General features: G+C 50.4%; 1 protein-coding gene across 4 annotated transcripts; it reads right to left on the reverse strand.

Moving 5' to 3' along the window:
- Positions 1-5,750: 5,750 nt before the first annotated feature.
- Positions 5,751-19,924, reverse strand: LOC119091991 (polyamine-modulated factor 1-binding protein 1). Of its 4 annotated transcripts, XM_037214939.1 has the most exons (13): positions 19,699-19,836; positions 18,089-18,147; positions 17,524-17,694; positions 16,091-16,183; positions 14,664-14,699; positions 13,061-13,289; positions 12,064-12,320; positions 11,477-11,563; positions 10,908-11,103; positions 8,931-9,067; positions 8,527-8,640; positions 7,891-8,091; positions 5,751-6,550 (listed from the first exon to the last, which is right to left on the reverse strand). In XM_037214939.1, exons 2-13 carry the CDS (start codon positions 18,092-18,094, stop codon positions 6,416-6,418), a joined length of 1,662 nt encoding a protein of 553 aa, XP_037070834.1. In that variant the 5' UTR covers positions 18,095-18,147; positions 19,699-19,836; the 3' UTR covers positions 5,751-6,415. The 4 variants fall into 4 exon arrangements, with proteins under 4 accessions (XP_037070834.1, XP_037070832.1, XP_037070833.1 ...); XM_037214937.1 differs by lacking the exon at positions 18,089-18,147 and having other exon boundaries at positions 19,699-19,924; XM_037214938.1 differs by lacking the exons at positions 14,664-14,699; positions 18,089-18,147 and having other exon boundaries at positions 19,699-19,924.
- Between the last annotated feature and the right edge of the window lie 129 nt (positions 19,925-20,053).

Consider the following 20,053-nt stretch of genomic DNA (forward strand, 5'->3'; position numbering starts at 1 on the left):
ATGGCCCTTCGAAGTCAAATGCAGGCTCAAAGGACGGGGAAATCCACTGGATATCGCCCAAAAATTACCGGCCGATTTTAAGCTCGCAAGTGTCAGAATATGCAACCACAAGAAGAACTAGCACTCGTCAAAAAGTCCAGGCCTATCAAGGTCACCCCTCAAGGTCAAGCACGGACTCAGAGGACGGGGAAATCATTATCATCCAAAAAATAGGCTGAATTTTAACTTGCAAACATGCGAATATTCCACACGGAAAGAGCTAGCGTCCGTCAAAGGTCCTGAATTGTCACGGCCACCCTTCAAGGTGAAACGCGGGCTCAACGGACGAGGAAACTCATCTCACCCGAAATCACCGGCCGATTTTAAAACTGCACACATCAAAAATTGCACCACAAAACAAACTAACGTCCGTCAAACTAGTTCCTGATTGTTGAGCCCGCCTTTGACCTTGAAGCGCGAAGTCTTGAAGTCAAGAAGAGACGAAGTCAAACGTCAAGAAGTCTTGAGAGCTCAGGACTTCTTCAAGACTCTTGCGCTCGTGAATACTTTGGTGCTTACAGTTTTCTGATCGGCCGGTAAATTTTGGATGACACCGAGTTTCCTTCGTCCTTTGACACAGTGTTTGACCTCGATGGTCACATGATATTGCAAAATGAGGTTTTTTAAAGATTTGATCCGAAACATTTGAATGGATGGATTTCTGGTATCAGAGCTACCGCTGAGCAGCGCTTGTTGTGTGAGCCCTGACCTCTACCACACGATCGCGCCACTCCAGACAACGGCAGAATTTAGTGGCGAATGTTGAATGTGCCGCAACACTCGGTACGGTCCGCCCTGCCCTCTGCCGTCAACTGACCTTTAGCGCGCCCGCTGCCACCGGCCGCAGGCCGTACCTGCCAAGGGCGAATTTTCGATGTTCTCGTGCCATAATTGATTTTCAAACCTTTCGTCAGAGAAATCGGAACTCGTCGCTGAATAAATTGCTGAATAAATCGCTAACTTCGCGGACATCGGCACCGAGTTTTCCATTACCCTGGTCGGCTTGGCCAAATATGACGTATGTAGTGGAATATGGCATGGCATATGACATTGTACGCTAACGGGACGATACGTTGCAGGAGGATTTGGTGCGCATGAGCGGCAAGATGATAATATGGCGGTTAAATATAACATCTCAGTAAGGTAAGAACGTGACGTGGAATATGATTCTGGACGCCAAGGGGACGATGGATTACATCGGAGCCTTCGCAAGGGGGACAAGGTAGACAAAGGGGCACATTGATAGCGAAAGGTCCTTAAAAAATAACTGTTTGTAATAATTAAAACAATCTTTAAAGAATAATTGCTTTTGCTGGGTATGGAACATTTGCTATTGATTGCACGTTTCTCTTAGATGTTCTTCGTTTTGGCGTTCTATATCTGGAATACATGTCAGAAGCTACCGCGAGATCAGCCCCGCCTGAATTTGACACTCAACTAAAAAAAATCGCCGGAGCTCTTCATTCTGCAATGGTCCAAAATATTTTTTTAAACCGATAGAGCTCGGTGACTTTGTCGCAGTTTTCATCTGTGTTGTTCAGAGATAAAAACGCCCCTGCGAATGTAGATTGTAGATCGATGCAGTAGTCCAGGGGATCTTTTTCTAAACTGATAGAGCACAGAGGCTTTGTCAGAGTTTGTCTCTGTGTTGCCCAGATATATGAATGATCCCTGCGAATAAGGATTGCAGATGGAAGTGAGTCAACAAGTTGCATTAAAGTAGCCAAGCCTGTTTTTCTGGAGATGTTAAACATTCAGTCAGAATCCATTACTGATACACATTATGTAACGTGATTTTAAGCACGCGCGCTTGCAGATTTTAGCAACAAAAACAGCAACGACAGGCATTGCAGTCTCCATAGACCGCGCGGCGTCGGTCTCGCGGCCTGCGCTAAGCCGTGGCCAACAGGTGGACCCTTACGCATCTGAAAAATGTCTTTGAACGCTTTATAGCATTAAATCATGCATCTTGGAGGCATTCCGGGCATGTATTTATTCGTGCGATTTTTCTTTTGACAATAAGAACGGATTAGCCTATACAGCACCACTTCGTGGTGCTAGAATCTGGCGGGGAAACTACTAAAGTAAAGGCCTGCACTGTAGCTGTTGCAGCTGTAGCGCGCAACGCTGCACACTTTGCTTTCAGCGGCGTAGCTGCAGATCACTACATTCAGGAGCGCTTCGGGAGAAACTGCTGCTGTGGAGACGGTTGACATGGCGGCGGAGACTCTGACGCTCTAACTGAAGTTGGCAGTTAGCTTCTAGCTTGTGTTTTTTTTTCGGGGGGGCGGGGTGCGGAGATCACAAGGGGTCACGTCGGGCGGAGAGGGGAACCACTGGAATTGTCGAGTCTCCAAACTTTAAGCCAAGTCTTCCGCGGTCCCAGAAACTGGCCAAACGACGTGGTGCAAGAGCCGACCGGTGCCGACCTCGGTGCAAGACCGAGGTCAACCAGCATCTGATCTGCTGGCACCGCGGTCTCGCTGCGCAAGTGTCCCCAGGCATGCGCGCCCGCCAGTAGCTTCACCATGGCACACTGGGGAAGGTATGAGATTTGCCCACGTGACGGCTCGGTTGGTGAGCATAATGATGGTGACCTGTCACGAAGAAATACGGCAGCATTGCCTTCAGACCGTGCTGCTAAAGGAGGAAACCGTCGTCCTGCCCTCCGCGCAGGAGTGTGAGCTCTAGCAGTGAAGGCTTGAAGAGGCATTTCACTTGAATACCTCTAGCCAGGTGCCCTTTGGCTGTCTCTAGTTAGTCCATCAGCTCCTGGTATGTCTCGGCGCTTTTCGAGTACAAGCCCGTATCAGCACGGCGACAGTGAGATTTCCCTGCAGCGACTCGCCCAGTAGGCTATGCAGCTGCAGCGCTACAAGGGGCCTTCCAATCTGAAGGCACCTCAGTTCCTGAAAAAGGCTCTGTTCGCCGAAGAGTCACGGCTTCAGTTCACTACCGTCAGGTTGTCAGCAGTGAAATACAGCATGACTGTCGAAAGTCCAAAAGTCCACGGAAGTCTCTTTCACTCGAAAGTGTGCCAATAGGTAGAAGTGAGCTGATTTCATCATATCCGATGCTTGTTTTAAAATGCTAAAATTTTGAAGATTCCTGTAAAATGGATGTTACACATTTGAAGATATTCAGGCAAGCTTCAGATGTGATGAAATAAGCTCACTTGTAACAACTGGCATATCTAAGTGCAAAATCCTGCTCTAGAGGACAAAATTTCACTTTTATGGAATATGTTCCGCAATGCGTCATCGTTTGGTTGTGACATGAAACGTTGGTTTAATGCTAGAGTGGCCGCGTGAAATTGCCACCCTAGCGGACGGGTTGGCTAACTTGTATGACCTTAACCTCCCGAGAGGTGGTTATGGTTCCCGAGGGTTTATCATGCGGTACTTCCTGAACCTATATATCGTTGAATGCATGTGTTTTGACCCTTTCTCATGGCGTTCTTGCCGTTTTATGCGTGATGTTAATTTCTTTTTTATCCATGAGTGCATTCCTGAATTTTGTTTATCCAATCTGGCATTCCCTTCGAGCTTGACCGGGTAGTTTCCCATCAAGCAGAGCTATACCGTAGCTATGAACAAGAGCCAAGGCCAGTCTGTGAAGGTAAAACGTCTTAACCTGACTAAGCCAGTGTTCCCATGTGTCAGCGTTTGCGCCGGCTGCTTCAGAGTGAGTAGGCGATCTATTCGTCCTATCGCCGGAGGACATCACCAATAATTTGGCGTACAGGAAATTTCTGCAGCCATAATATTTTTTAATGCAGGAAGTCAGCTGCAGCAGGATTGTATCGTACACTGGCACCCAGCCGGCACTTGCCCATCGCCATACCGCGTCGTGTAAGGCCTTGGTTACTCGCGCCCGGTCCGCCCGCCGCCAGGACCGCTCGAGCCGGGCAGTGGACCGTAATGCTGTGCTTCGGAGGGACACGAAACCCCACTTACTGGTCAGGTGGTCGAGCAGCCATCAAGTAGAACGTGATGACCTGTTTCGTGTTTGAGACTCCTACGGGGTAATCTGAGTAACGTGCAACGTCTGCAAATTGTGTATAACCGCTACGCTGGATTTGTTTGAAACAGAACGCCTAGTGGTGCGTTACTTTTATGTCGCATTTACTCCATGGCTCCAGCAAGTGCCCTGTGGCTGGCATCGTCGTTGGAATGTGCCCCACTATTGCACAAAGGCATGAATACAAATACCTAGCATACAAGTAAGATTTCAAACGCCAGCCGAATATAATTATCTCAAGAGTGTTGTTTTGTGCTATACCACCCTTGATCATCCGACCATCACTGGCCATCCCTGCAAACTTATTTTATAACAAAGATAGTAGATACACACATATATATATATATATATATATATATATACATATGTGTGTGTGTGTGTGTGTGTGTGTGTGTGTGTGTGTGTGTGTGTGTGTGTGTGTGTGTGTGTGTGTGTGTGTGTGTGTGTGTGTGTGTGTGTGTGTGTGTGTGTGTGTGTGTGTGTGTGTGTGTGTGTGTGTGTGTGTGTGTGTGTGTGTGTGTGTGTGTGTGTGTGTGTGTGTGTGTGTGTGTGTGTGTGTGTGTGTGTGTGTGTGTGTGTGTGTGTGTGTGTGTGTGTGTGTGTGTGTGTGTGTGTGTGTGTGTGTGTGTGTGTGTGTGTGTGTGTGTGTGTGTGTGTGTGTGTGTGTGTGTGTGTGTGTGTGTGTGTGTGTGTGTGTGTGTGTGTGTGTGTGTGTGTGTGTGTGTGTGTGTGTGTGTGTGTGTGTGTGTGTGTGTGTATGTATATATGAGTAGACAGATAGATATATAGATGAGCTGATAGTTAAATAGATTTCATGGGACCACGCCTGGTGCTGGCACTATGGGCACTGCCATGTTTCTAGCACTGGCTTGGCAGAAGGCATGACGTCCCACCGTGGCAAAAAAAGTCTCACCACACACTCAAAAGCCCTACGTTTATGCCCAGCGTTGCTCGCACGCATGTGCTGCTGGTTGTACAAGCGTGCAGCAACTGCCACCTAGTCTGAGCTGCGAGTTCCCGGCACGATTGGAGGCAGTAACGCGCGGCGCCGCCATCCACCCCCGCCTCTGCCCGGGCCGACGGCTTGTAACGTCTTGTGTCGCCGCGCCGCCTCCACCGCTGCGTTCTTCCTCTCCTGCGGAGGGCAGGGCGGCACGAAGGTCGCTCGCGGCGCCGCCGGCTATTTTTGCGTGCGGCCCGGCCGGGCAGGCGGACAGCGGCCTGTATTTGGTCGAAGGTCAGCCTCCGCTCGAACATGACGCCGTTGGCGACCGCCCACCGTCCAACTATCCGGCCCACAATAAAAATAAACGCGCCGACGCTGGCAGCCGGAGGAATTCGCTCAGAGCCGACCCATTATTGACAACTGTCGGATGGCGCCGACGGTGGGTGTTCCTGCAGGAGGGTATTCCCGTCCCTCGGGGGCTACTCGGTGTTTGTCCTCTTGGGAAGGCAGAGAACCGACCGGTGCAGTTCTTTGTCCTCCGAGGAGGGCGCAGGAGGAGGCCTCGGTACACCCCACCCCGAGTGGGCCCGGAAAGACCGCTGGACGCTCCTGCCACAGTATCGTCCTGCGAGGAATTCTCGATGCGATATGGAGTCCTGGCACCGGGGCTGTTCTGAGGACAATCACGTGGTTTCCAGGTGGCTGATCGCCAGCAAGACCTGCAGCCTTGCTCTAAGACACAGTGTCTTTTCTAACTTTATTGAAAAAGACGAGACGCTGCAGACGAGTGCGTCAGTCGTACAGTTGTAGAGACTCTAGCAGTTGTGGAAGCATGTGGGTCGGGTAACAAAAGTAAAAGAAGGGAAAATTAAGAAATTATAAGAGAAACGCTATTCTACGGGCGCGTGAGAAAACTTTGTATGCATTTACAATGCCAGAAGGTTGTTTGGCGTGGACATGCATCTCAAGGTCATCAACAAAAAAACGTGGTTGTCACTAATTTTTGACAATATTTAGATGAAGCTATACAGGAGAGCTAATAAGAAACAGGCTGCGTGGCGAGGTTCACACGAAGCGCTTTTACTTCCCCTCCCTCACAATACATTACAATTGCATGAGCAGAGAGAAGGCTCACTCCTACGACCTCGGATATTTTACACTGCTTCGTTTAGCCTTGTTATATGGACATCAACTGGCTGCTGTTCATCGCTCTACGTCCAGCTCGCTCATCCAGACCAAACGTATTTTTAGCGTCAAACACGCCTCCGATCCGGTCGGCACCGGCAGAATTTACACCGGCTGAGCAAGAGGTGCGTTTTTGCATCGGCGTGGCAGCTCGCGACCCCGCCCTCTTCAGACGGCCGCCTTTTGGGACCAGCCGTCCTCAGCGCAGCGCTCGGCGCCGTTCGCTCACAGCGCCTCCACCAGCTTCTGCTTCTCGGCGAAGAAGCCCTTGAGCTTGTTGAGCGTGGCGTCGACGGTGTCCTGATTGGGGGACTCGCCCACCTTCTCGGCGGCCGCCACCCAGCCCTGCACCTCCGTCACCTGCCGACCCGTCAGGACACGCCTGTCAGACGTGCGGACGATACGCGCTCATGATGCGATGTCATGCGCGTATTTCCGTGAAATTCGTTCCTTGAGGTCTAATGGGAGCCAGTGTTTAAGTGTCCTTCCTTGATCTCTGTACTTCACATGTAAAATGTAGTGAACGATGCTGAAATATGCACCACTGTCATTGTCACGGAAGCCATAAATGTCATTGCACTGTGTTTCGTTCGTGGTATTTTGTTCGTCGATTTCAAGTAACGCGGATGTGGCTTTTCTTCGTGTACACTGGTGCGAGGATGCTCGCGTAATTGTGTGCATGCTACCAAATGCCAACTTCTGACGTATTGATTTCCACAACAACTTAGAAATGTCAAAAGCAGATCGGTGGTGTTGACATGACGCTTCTATTTAGGCTCGTTTAGATGTGGAATTGTTTCCCGCAGTGATACCCAATATGTAATCCCTTGTTATTTCGGCTGAAGAGCGGCAATGCTTTCTTTCTGTTTAATCCTCGTTTTTTAGTTGTGAAATTTTTGCCATGATTGCGTCGATCAATGTCAACATAAATATAAATAGATTTGCCATTCGAAATAGCCAAAAACTGGGCCCAGTCACGTTTGAACCAACTTGTACCGGAGTGGATGCTTGGCCACCGCAGTGCTCATTTCCTACTCCCGAGTTCCCACCCATCTGCCCCTTTGTTCCTGTGCCCAGCGGTGCCCGCCTGACTGCATGTGTGTGACCGCGGAAGCGTCGTCGCTGTCGTCGCGCGCGAGCGTGTGTGCCAGCTCGTGAACTGGCACGGAGGAGGCCCGCGCGGCGTCAGTGGTAACCCAGATAGTGGTCAGCGGACCTGACGGGCGCGCCAGACGAATTGGGGCCAGCTGGCAGTCGCCGGAGGTTTCCACTTTGTCGACACACGCCGTCAGTGGCCGAAGTCGCCCCTGTGCTTCCGTCTACCCGTCGGGGCGTCTGGGGGCTCTAGCCTTGTCAGTGTCGTTCTACGCCCGCAGCCTAAGCTTTGCATGCCGAGCTGGTGGAATAGTCACGTGTTTCTGGTCGTTGTGGGTGCATCCATGGTTCCATATTTTTTCACGTACACCTAAGCAGATAGCTTAAACAGAATGCACTTAAGCCATCCCGTTTAGAGGCCTCTACATTCTTCGCCAAACGAAAAACAATGACGTAACAGCAATGCAAGCAAAGTTCCTTGCATAACCAGTACGCTGCGTATAAGTGCACATTAAACACGGATACATTGCTCCGGCCGCCGCGGTGAGAGGGACGGGCAGACCATCTATCTGCTGGTCGGCTGGGTCGCGCCGTGCCGCGCCTACCGTGGCGTTGAGCTCCTCCCACTGCTGCACAAGCTTCTGCGTCTTCTCCACCCACTCGGCGGACACCTTCTCGGCCACCTGGCGCCGCTCGCGGCACTCGGTGATCTCGCGGTCGGCCTTCTCATGCTGCGTCATCATCGTCACCGTCTCGGTCATCTTGTCCAGGTTGCCCAGGCGCGTCTTGATGTCGGTGTCAAACTCCTGCCGGGTACCGCCACCGTCCGTCAGTGCGGCGGTAGTCGGGTCGTGCCAGCGCTCAGACAGCACGTTCGACCAGGCTCGGTCCGAGGCGGCGACGCCTTTGGCACAAGATGTTCAGATGAACGCTGCCGCCAACCCGAGCGGACAGCGGGGCCTTCGGAGTAATGGGTTACGGTCCCTCATTGCTGCATGCAGCATCCGTTCTACAATTCTGACAAACGAGCAATTTGGACAAATGTAATCTTAAGAGTCCATTCGTGCAACGCTTTGGTGGCCAGCTGCCAGGTAGCCTACCGCCAACCGCGGTTAGGTAGCCAACTGCTACCTGTCACTTTCCAGAAGTTACGTTATAGTGAAATGCAACCACGCGCACTTAGTACGCTTTAGACGTTAAAACTGCTGTGCAGACGTCTGAGAGCATCGTATGTTTCCAACCTGCACAGACTTAAGCATCTCCTGCGCCTCGCTCAGACTGGTTGGCTTTTTCTGGCCTCCCTTGATCCTCTCCTCGACCTCAGTCACCCACGGCTGGAACGTCTTCAGCTCAGCCTGCGGCAGGCCAAGCGGCAGGAGTCACGGCCAGGGGCGAAAAGAAGGGGTCCATATGGCTTGATCCATGGGGCTAAAGACATCCGCAGAAGCGTACCAGACCATGACACCCGTAACATAGGCAACAGGTATAAGCTTATTGTTCCACACAGCATTTCACGCTGGAGGCAGCAGAGGTCTGCCGTGAGATGTTGTCACCAACAGCCAGATAGCGGATCAGCAGTCGCCGGCAGGAGTCATACTCCGGCGGGACACCGGCTCGAGGCTGCGACGAGAGGACGTGGACTCACCTGGTAGTCGGCCCAGTGGTGGAGGTCCTCAGATATCTCGCCGGACACCTCCTTCAGTTTGTTGTTCAGCTCCTCCAGCTTGTTCTTCACCTGCTCCACCTCCAGGAGGTGACCCTCTGCCACCGAGTTGTTCTTCCCTATGAGACAGCCGACACGGTCGCTTTTCAGGTTGACCCTGTGCTCTCGCGTAGGGTTTTCAAGATATCAGGAGGGCTGGTGGAAAAATATCACATAGACGGAACATGTGACGCATTTAACGTCGTATGGCAGGTATTTCATATCTATACATTACTTTTCATAACGTTCTCGTAAGTAAGCAAGTTTATGAGTGCGTTCGCAAGGAACATCGTGCATATAAAAAGACAGTACTTGTAGCCTTATTCCTCGTAAATTAGCTCGGAGAGGGGAGGGATAGATGCATCGACATTTAGGCTACATGCCTTTATTAAAACGAATATCAGTAGTCAGTGCACAGTTTCGATAAACTACTGATATCGGTGGTGGAGGATAACCTTGTGATGATGGAGCAAGTGAAGAATAAGCTAGAGGAACTGAACAATAAACTGAAGAGGGTGTCCAGCGAAACATCTGAGGACTTTTACTACTCGGCTGACGACTTTTATTATTCATTCCGATGGATTAAAAAGGTCGAAATATTAATACATCTATCTCTCCACTTTCCTGGATATTTCACAAGGAATAAGGCTGGTGCTGTTCGTGAAGTGCCGTTTTTTATACGCTTCCATAATGTGTGCCTATTCCAAGATTCTTGTTAATTCAGGATGCAGCACAAATGGACGAGCAGGTAATACACCAGAGGACAAAGCGGAGAAAATGTGCACTTGTGCATAGACATCGGTTTCAGAATCAAATACCCAGCCACGCTGCACTGCAGCATATCGTCCATTCTTCAGGCAACAGCTCCCTCAATAAATTCTTAAACCAAGGTAGTGTCAAGTGGCGGAGCTCATGTGACAATCAGTTACATGCATCAAATGGTGTATGCACTGAAAGATGGCCCGCTGGGGCTGGAGTTTGTTTTTGGTTGGCGGTCGTCGAAGCCATCCATCGGGCTTCACGCGTGTTGGTGAGTTACGGTAGGTAATAGCGCTGCTATCCTAAGTAGTTGGCCGTCGACCTACACCTTTTTGACCAACCACAAACGGTGATACCATGGTGGCAGGTGTATCGAGGGTAGCACAGAAGCAGGGACAGGCTTACTCCAGGGGTTCTAAGCTTAAAGATCTAAAGGAGCTACGTTATGAAGCAGAGTTAATGCTTATGTGAACCGCCCCTCTTTTAAAGCTGGTGCTGTCTGGGATAGAGGTTGGCCTAAGAGGTGTACACCAATGACATACCAAAGCAATGCAATTTGATATCATTAGTGCATATTGGGATTGGTAGTTTTGAGGCCAGATTTCACTACTTGCCGCACTTTTCTTGAGAAGTCGTGCAGACTGAAGTGACATCGTGTCGCTCCGCTACGCAGTAGAATGCCTCTGCGGTTTACTATGACGACGTGTAAAGGAGACATTGCGGGCTGATATCTGGGTCCGGTTACGTCATAGAATTGAAAGTCAGATGTCGTTAAATATTGCGGTTTGTGCCCTGGAGAGCCAGAGGCGTGATTAAGAAGGCTTAGGTGGGCATCGACAGATATCCGTAATATCTCCGCGCGCTGAAAGCATGCATTGCATTTGTCCTTCACGGTCATCGAAATTGTTAGTTATTTGTTGTACTGTTGTTTGGCGGCAGCCAACGGGTGCAAATGATACGTGACTGTGCTTGTTGTTACGAACCTTAGCCCAGAGTGTTTTGGGATTACGCTGAGAGACAGCGGAGGCTTGAGAAGGGAGTTTTTTTCATATCGCCCATGTCCTCTTGATAAGCTCCTGGTACGGTTGTTTCGCTAAACCCCTGTAAAGCGCGCGAGGAGGCGAGAGGGATAAATCTCCCACGCGGCGCACAATGACTAACCCCCCAGAAGACGCTCCGACTCAGTGATCAGCCCGGCCAGGATGGTCAGCTGCGTCTCCATGTCTTTCTGCATCTTGACGGTCATCAGCAGCTTCTCGTCCGACTTGTCTTCACCGGGGAACTTCATCAACTCGTCCAGCTGCTCCTGACCGGTCTTAAGCCATGCCAGTGAAGCCTCCTTCTTGTCGACGAAGGTCTGCCGGCGGGATCGGGAAGCGACTTCAGTTGCTTTGCGTCAAGCCGCACCCAACACTCTGAGATATCAATCGAACCGCGTAGTGACGGAGTACCCAAATGGAAGGTGTCTGGAGACCATCCGGTCACCAATAGACAGCATGCAATATGACATGTAGCGTGACGAAGTTTTGTGTTGAATTGAATGCAATGTACCTCGACGTGCGCCTTTTTTACGGAACGCCTGCGACTGGAGTGTCTACATAACCGCTCAGGGATCATGGCGCAACCAGAGTTAGGACCCGTGTCCCCACGTGGGAACCGAGGAACGTGTCGAGGAACATCAACAGTTGCAGTTCATGAAGCAGTTGAAGCAGGTGCTTTGCAAAACTTGCCTGCAGATCCGTAGTATACTTCTTGAGCTTGCTGATGCGGTCATCCGTGTTAGTTAAAACGGCGTTGCGCTCCTCGAATCCTTTCATCTGGAATAGCCGCACACGACCGCTAAATATGCATTCGAGAAGTCATCCTGGTTTAGTCACTCCGTTCGAACTTGTTTCCGAAAGTGCTGAAATGGTTGTGGAATTTTTTTTAACTGTTTTGTGGAAGAAAGTAACTCAAATGTTTAACAATTTATTCGCGCGGTACTTTGAATAAAATAGTTGTATCAACAAATCGAATCTTGTGGCCGTAAAATGAGACGAAAATTGTGACCGTCCGGACATTTCCGCACCCAACTCTCAGCCATTTCGTCAATTCAAGCCAATGCAGAGCATTGATAGATTGATAGATTACCATTCGCGCACTGTGCGTCTCACTCGACCGCACAGCAACGCTGCATGCTATGACTGTTGGGTCGCAATATTGGCACCGCGTGACTACTTTCAGGCGCCCCCCCCCCCCCCCCGGCGTCATGTAAGCTGCTTTCACCATTTGGGCTCCCTCCTCTATGTCCGGGAACGGATACCGAAGCTGCACTCACGATTTTTCCGAGCTCCTCCTTCTTGTCCGGGGAGCAGATGCCGCAGATGATGTCGACGTTGGCCTTCAGCTTGGTGAAGCAGGCCTCGTTGGCCTGGCGGGTCTTCTCAGCCTGCTCGGTGCGCATGCTCAGGTCCTCGGCGCCCTGCTGCGGGTCAAACAGCTTGCGAATGTTGCGCAGCTTTTCGTCGGCCTGGTCCAGGAGGTTGACCATCGTCACCTTGTCCTCCTCGTACTCCTGCCACGCCTTCTCGTTGTCTGGCGAGAGGTGAGGCTGGAGTCAGGCGTGGGTGTGATGATGGCTGCTGAGAGGAGCTTCGCATACATCGATTCAGATTCCGATACACGGCGCACAAAAGGGACTGCAAAGTGAAATACCGCATTTTTTTTTAAAATCTATCACATCGTTTTTGTAATCGCTAGGGGTGTTACACCCTGAATGTCAAAAGTAATGAAATCCCACAGCAAGGATTAAAACGTTTTTGAACAACATCTCAGGCCTAAGCAAGGAGGTCTTAGGCTGCTGATTTTACATGAACAATATTTTTCATATGTGGAGTATTGCCATAATGTATCCCAGTTATTATTTGATACCCTCGCTCACCCAGCACCTACTGTGCCATTGAAGGCCGGGTATTTTGCCCTTACGACTGTAATTGTCACAATGATGGCGATTTCTCCGCAGAGCATGGGCTATGGACGCCCACGGCCAACTGGTCCCCCACATGATTGAACAACTTGGGTCCATTGTCAACTGTGATACATGGTTTGTTCTGACCTGCCTCCCCTAGCTACCAAGAGAGCTGCTCCTCCAAAACAATGAACGGTCATATGAATGGCGCCATATATATATATATATATATATATATATATATATATATATATATATATACATGTGTGTATCTATATGTATATAAAGTTCTATATGTATATATATTACCATATAATGTTCATATGACCGGACATATGAAGGGTCCATATGATGGTGGGCGACTCACTCTTCAGGATATCCAGCTTGAGCTTGGCTTTCTGCTCGGTGTCCATGAAGAGCTCGCTGAGACCTTTCACCTGCTCCTTAAGAAAGTCGGGACAGTCGGCCTGGCCCTCCAGCTTTTCGCCGCGCTTCAGCAGCTGCTGGAACTCGCCGCGCTTCTCCTCGATCTTGGCGATGTTGGCCTCCTGGTTCTCGATGAAGGTGGTGACCTGCTCGGTGCTGTCCGGGTGGATCTGTGACCCGGCAGGACCGCAGTACAGCTGCGTGTCAGCGCGGCACAGTCCAGAGGCGGAGGCGGGACGCTGGCGCAGTCGTGCAGGACCGCGCGGGCCGCAAGGATGGGCCAGGGAGGCTCAGAATCGCCAGGAGTGGGCAGGGACGTCAGTCTCAATTACGACCGACATGAGCAACATCGCGATTGCCATTGGTAAACGAACTGCTGGCACAGACTTCACGCCATGATGGTGTTGAATTTAGTGTCGATTAAATCAATGCACGGGACAAGTAGGTACAATAAAACCATTCCCAAAAACATTTACAGATGTTGTGCACACCACAAACCTGTTAAAATATAAGTGCAGGCATGCGTACTACCATGAGTATGGCATCTGTTGCCAGCGTCTAACGAACGAAAGGCGCGCTAAGAATTGAGCTTGGGCAGTGATGTGTTGATAGCCTGGTAAACAATCTCTGAGTGGGGTGGCGTGGTGCATGACCCAGGCGCCATCCATGCTATTGTTTGCCGGTGTCCTAGACCAGACTATTTGCCAAATGCTGGTAAAAACACACCCACAAACAACGAAACGCCATTGCACGAGTTTAAAACCGACCACAAAGTGCATAAATTGAAAAACCCTTGACGTCGTCACGAGCGCAGACACATGTGACGAACAAGGCACATAGACGGTCGCCGTGGACATGAGGTGATGCTAGTAGCGTGACAACAGCGGCGTCCGTCCTGAAAACGACTGATTTGGGTAGAACTTGCTCCCCGTTGGACTGAATGGAGTGATATGTAGCTGGCGGTAGTTTTACGTGTTCCTGGCATCGCTCGTGGTATTATCGTCGGGGCACGCATCGGATACCAGCAGACTCCATCATGCGACATCAATGCCAGCCTCATAGCGAGTCAAATGCTAATGAACCGCACACACACACACACACACACACACACACACACACACACACACACTGACACATAACATGAGACCGATCATCTTCCGTCAATCATGGGATGCCACATGTGGAACCTTCATCGAACTCAAATAATCATACGTTATACCATGAGTCATTCTTCAAAAAGTCTCTGACGGTTGTTTCCTTGTGCAAACACGTATCTAACAAAGGAGGCCGATTACCTCATATGCAGCATTCCTTGACGACTGTGACACCCGCACCCACATTGGTGTCATGCCCACCCCCTGCATCGTCGTAGGCTTGCTAGACACTGCCAGTCGATACTGGTTTTTGACATCTGCGTCATCATCTGGATCGTGTTTGCAGTGGTATTAGTGGCACCAGTCAGTCTAAGCACACCAAACAGTAAGAGGTGGGACGGCAAGCTTTCTACATGCAATTCACATGCGGCGGAAAAGTAAACATTTCACCTTCGATCCACCGGAATCAGGTTTCTTGTCGTGCTCCTACAAAATAGGGGAATCGATGAGGCAAAACAATGCGGTCAACAAACAAATAAAATCCGGAACTCAAGTGGGTAGGTGAATGCTGACATTTAACGTCAAAAGGAGCGTGAAAATAATGGCAGCTGTGAACCCAAAGCTGGTACTTACACGGTTACACAGCCGGGGAAAAGCGGGTGTTCTGCGTCTTGGCTGGCAACCGTTACGAAAAATAGTTCGGAACTACTTCTGGGAATGTGAGTAGGGAAAGACGTGTTTTCCTTTCTCCAATATCTGGTATTCGGGTGCAACATTCGTGTCTGTCGTCCTGGGCCACATTGAAATTTCGTATGTGCTTTACCAAACGTAGTAATTGCAACTTTTAACTCAACTTCTGCAAAGGAGGAGAGCGAATACTCAGCCAAAAGCAATTTACAGTTTTATGACTGTCACTTGGCGGAGACATTTACCAGCCTATGCAACAAACATTATAATATATACACCACAATGGGCATGTTCTGGAAGGTGCGATGTTTAAATATATCAAGCACGGCATGTCCAAGTAAACGATTTAATTTGTGATGACGAACCGGGGAGCCACCACGGTTCAACACCATGGCGTAAATGACGATAATAATGTAACATCACACTATGAATATAAACGCCTCACGGCTCCACCGACGGTAATACCCAAAACCGAACCGCATGTCATTATTTAAAGTGGCGCGTCCCTCCACTGGAGCCACCTACCTCTAAAATTGAAGTCGTATCTGAATTTCAGGCCAAATTTCTGTCTGTTGAAATGGACACCACACCACGTCTTGCCAACAGTTCTATGCGTCCGTCTTTGTAGTATAGCCAAAATAATGACGGGGTATTTATTTAGGAACTACAATGTACGGCAGATTTTGGCTTTTGCGGTCGATCACGCATACATCACACAGCCGGGTTGGTGACAGTGTCTCGCCACAGCTGCGTTGGTGACTGTCTCGTCACAGCTGCGTTAGTGACTGTCGTAGCTGCGTTGGTAGCAGTGTCTCGCCACAGCTGTGCTGGTGGCAGTGTCTCGCCGCAGCTGTGCTGGTGACAGTGTGTCGCCACAGCTGTGCTGGTGACAGTGTCTCGCCACAGCTGCGCTGGTGACAGTGTCTCGCCACCGCTGCGCTGGTGACAGTGTCTCGCCACAGCTGTGCTGGTAACAGTGTCTCGCCACAGCTGCGCTGGTGACAGTGTCTCGCCACAGTTGCGCTGGTGACAGTCTCTCGCCACAGCCGCGTTGGTGACAGTGTCTCGCCACAGCTGCGTTAATGACAGTGTCTCGCAATAGCTGCGCTGGTGACAGTGTCTCCCCACAGCTGCGTTGGTAACAGTGTCTCGCCACAGCTGCGCTGGTGACAGTGTATCGCTTGACTCACGTCTTCGGTGGATTTCCTCCGCAGATCCTCGAGCAGCTTTAGAAGCGGCGTGATGTCATCCACGTACTGGTAGCAGCGCGAGTACACGTCCACCTGGTGCGGAGGGAGCGGTTGTTCATCAGAAGTTGTACATCATGCCTTAACAAGCAGATGGTCGCCGGGGACGATATATATATATATATATATATATATATATATATATGTATATATATATATACCTTGCTGACTTTTGGTTGCGGAGAAGTACCTCTGTCCCAAAAGAGTGTGTCCGAGGGGCTCTAAAGGTTGGTCATTAGCGATGTGCAAGTTATAAATGAGAGTCCTACCAAGAACGAGGAATTTTTGAACTATTTTTTGATGAAGGGTACCCATATGATGCAAAAGTGTAACAATAAACAGTGCAGCAGATGAAGATATGATGAACACAACGTTTCCACATATGCATTAATACATCACTGTTGGTTTCCAATCTCCGCTTGTATGATGATCATTTTTACGAAAGTGTACAAGAAATAGACAGACTGAATTCGCATGTGGGAAATCTAAGCTGAAATACATATTTCAAAAGACCCGACACTTCGGTCGCTGGCGTTGTTTCGTAGCTCAGCACAGACCAAAACACTGCATCGTAAAGCGCACATTTCAAACTCAATTTAAACAGACCGGAAATGAAGTCCAGGGTTTTCGTAGCTCGGTGCGATGTGATTATTTTGGTAAGTTTATGGGCGCCTGCTGCATGTGGCGAGATAAAGCTGAATGCCCGTTCTGTCGTTTGTGTAATTGTCATGCATGAATGAATGAATGAATGAATTGTCATGAATTGCCTGCACGCCCGGGACAGTGCATAGACATCACGAACTCAACCGACATCACAGGCCATCTCATCGACCTGAATGGTCGAGCCGGTGTAACCAGCGCTGCCTGCCGGGCCACAACAGAGCTGGAAAATTGCGGCCGCTGAGTTCCCGACCGACGGATGGCAGTTTGTTGTCCGCGTCTAGGTGCCGAGGGTTTCTACTCACTTGCAGTTTGGAGTGTTTGTACATCAGCGCATGCTGCTAAAGCAGACGGATATTTGTGTTTTTCCCACTTTAATTTTACACCACCTAGATTGTGCAATAGCTCACAATTTCCTCTCTCCTTTCTCTCGCCCTCATTCTCCCAGAACCCACACCCTCCTATCCTATCTTATCCATGTCCTATTTCCACCCTACACATTCAGGCACCAGGGTGTCTCCCACTCTGCGCGTGTTCTCCCAGCTGGTGTCCCTCACCTTTCGCATGTTCTCCCCGCTGGTGACCCTCACCTTGACCATGTTTTCCAAGCTGATGCCCTTCACCTCGCGCATATTCTCGGTGCCTCCCACTTTGCGCATGTTTTCCCCGCTAGTGCCCCTCACCTTGCGCATGTTCTCCTCGCTGGTGCCCCTCACCTTGCGCATGTTCTCCTCGATGCCGGGTAGCACCTCGGTGTGACGCTGGATCAGCGCTTCAAGTCGCTTCTTTTCGGTCTCCAGGTTCTGGTCCGACTTCTGGTTCAGCAGCTTCAGCATGTCCGCCAACCATACCTTCAGCTCCTCGCGCTTCAGGTTCTTGCATTGATACTGCGCCGCACAGCATGCGTTCATGACTGATCGGTGAAATATTGCGCCACGCGTGTCTGACCTACTGACATTGATGTGCAGCTGGTTACTGATGCGTGCCTAGGTTTTCAAGCAAAAGCTCACACGGTGTTAAAAAAGCAAGTGCTGATATTTCAATTCGAATAGCAGAGAGCGTAAATGCTTTTTAAAAGAAATAATCTGCCAGAACTATGGTAAGGATGCATGGCCATTGAACTCAAACAGAAAAGAACATTCAACGTCATTCTCCGCGTGTCAAGTTATGTTTTCCATTCGACAAGTGAAGCGCTATAGCATAACCTGCTGGACAAGCGTCAGACGTTCGTGACCAAACGTGACAGCGTTGGGCCGAGAAGCACCAGCACGCCTTTCTTACCGCCATCCACTCCTCCGTGCTTCGCTGCCGTGGCCGACGGCTGGTGGCTCAACTGACTCCTAAAACAAGACGGTGCAGCTATACAGTCGGACCGCACACAGGGCGAACTGGCCGGCTGCGAGGATGCAGCTATGCAGTGGGACTGGGTAATACGAGAGCTAGCTGCCGCTACACCACGCGGAGTACTAACTCCCCCCCCCCCCCCCCACACACACACCCTACTTCGTCTCTGAGTGATCTACAGAGAGGATCTGCTACACACCTCCATTTCCGACCTCCCGTAGGAGACCATAGCAGGTTCAGCAAGGGGTCTGCGACAGGACTAGCGTGGCGTGAGGAACTGGGGCCAGCGTTTGTCTTCTTTCTATAATGAAATTTAATCGAGTCTTTTGCAAAGGTGGCTATTAAATCAGTGCCCGTGCTGAGCACAGTTTATTACGAAGACGCTGCCCCACCACTTCAGCAGAGCAATTCCAGCACAACCGCTATTTTGGCCGGAAGATTTCGACATGTTATACATTGTCATCATCAGGTCTCCGCGTGCCACCCTGACCCTTCCATGATCGCTTGACAAAAAGCAGCCCCTGACGAGCTAAACGGTTTCTCAACCCGAATCCACAGTCTATCAACAGTGGTCAGGTACGGTGTTTGACTGACTGCACTGGCTGTTTCTCTGGACTGAGCTACAGTGATGACAATGGCAAACGTGGATTTTCAAGCCATGTCGATTACGCCTCACGTGAAAAGTATTATCAAAATCAAGGATGAAAGACTGCGATGGAAGAAGTGACAGAATGACCAGCTCTATCTGGGTGACATAAAATCTGTCTGGGGTCCAGGGTAAGAGACTAAAATTTATGGATGTGAAGTGGTTCAGCTTCTGAGGCACTTCTAGCCCGCTTTATCGACTAGGTGTTGATGATGATTTTGTGTCCACGTAAAAACGGAATGTTCTATGGCGCGCGCTCGAGTTGAGGCTGATGTAAAGGGATTCAAACATTAATGCTCCTTTGATGCACTTCTTCAGGGCTTGATCCTTTTATCTCGCTCCTTGTATCTATACAGTGAAGCGAGCCCCACAAAGTGTAGCATGACAAACAACTAGGCACGATGCTACTAGTTATACACACAAACAAGCTAACCAGTTTGTCGACAAGCCATGCTATCCTTGTTTTCCAAAGCAAGTATCGATGGTACCCAGCTGCAAAGCACCGCTTTCCCGTAAAAAATGCATGAAAGATGGCATATCTGAGCCGTTCAGACCACCGAAGATTGTCCTTCGCACCATCAGTGCACTAACTGAGGTGGAAGTCTGCTCCCAGCAAAAATTGACGGGCAAAGATTTTGTTCCAAAAATGCTAACCTCGCACTTTCAATTTCATTCGCGAGTTCCTCATATAAATAATTCCGTCCTTCAGCAATAACATCTCGCACTGTTAATCCGCTGCAACGGATGTCAATGGCCATCGTTTCATTTGATCCCCAAGTCTACGGAAGCTATTGGTGTACGCACTCCGGCATGCTATCTGTGGACTACGGCTGGTCTGACTCGGCCTTCAAGTCATGAGCCGTGACTAGCGCGCCACGGGAGCGTGCGATCGGCTCCTTACCCGGAACTGGTCCCGCATCCGGCGAAACTCGCGCGACGTGTACACCTTGTTGGTGATGAGCTTCTTGCTGCTCTCCTCCAGCGCGTCCATCCACTTGTTCATCTCCTCCACGCGGAAGTCGTACACCTCCTTGATGAAGTGGTAGTTCTCGGACCAGCAGGCCATGGCGGCGGCTTGGAGGGGGTGGCGGGCAGGCACAGGATGGAGCACACGCGGCCGGGCGGACGGCGGGTGAACTGGGGAGGTCCGGCGCTGGTCGGCCTAGTCCGGCCCCGTCTCGCCCCCCCCCCCCCCCCCCCACCCTCCCGCCCTGCGCGCGCCGCCATCCCCCTGCCCCTGAAGCGGCGGCCGCTGC

The sequence above is a fragment of the Pollicipes pollicipes genome, unplaced genomic scaffold (genome assembly GCF_011947565.3).
Source record: "Pollicipes pollicipes isolate AB1234 unplaced genomic scaffold, Ppol_2.1 Scaffold_3447;HRSCAF=4054_pilon_pilon_pilon, whole genome shotgun sequence".
NCBI lineage: Eukaryota > Metazoa > Arthropoda > Thecostraca > Pollicipedomorpha > Pollicipedidae > Pollicipes > Pollicipes pollicipes.

Excerpts from the sequence above, each read along its gene's own strand:
- LOC119091991 (XM_037214937.1), bottom strand. The coding sequence starts at position 19,863 with ATGGCCTGCTGGTCCGAGAACTACCACTTCATCAAGGAGGTGTACGAC. Across the intron at positions 12,321-13,060 it reads CAAGCTGGATATCCTGAAGA|ACAACGAGAAGGCGTGGCAG; the intron begins GTGAGTCGCCCA and ends ACCTCTCGCCAG. Across the intron at positions 6,551-7,890 it reads GGGAGGAGCTCAACGCCACG|GTGACGGAGGTGCAGGGCTG; the intron begins GTAGGCGCGGCA and ends ACGGGTCGGCAG.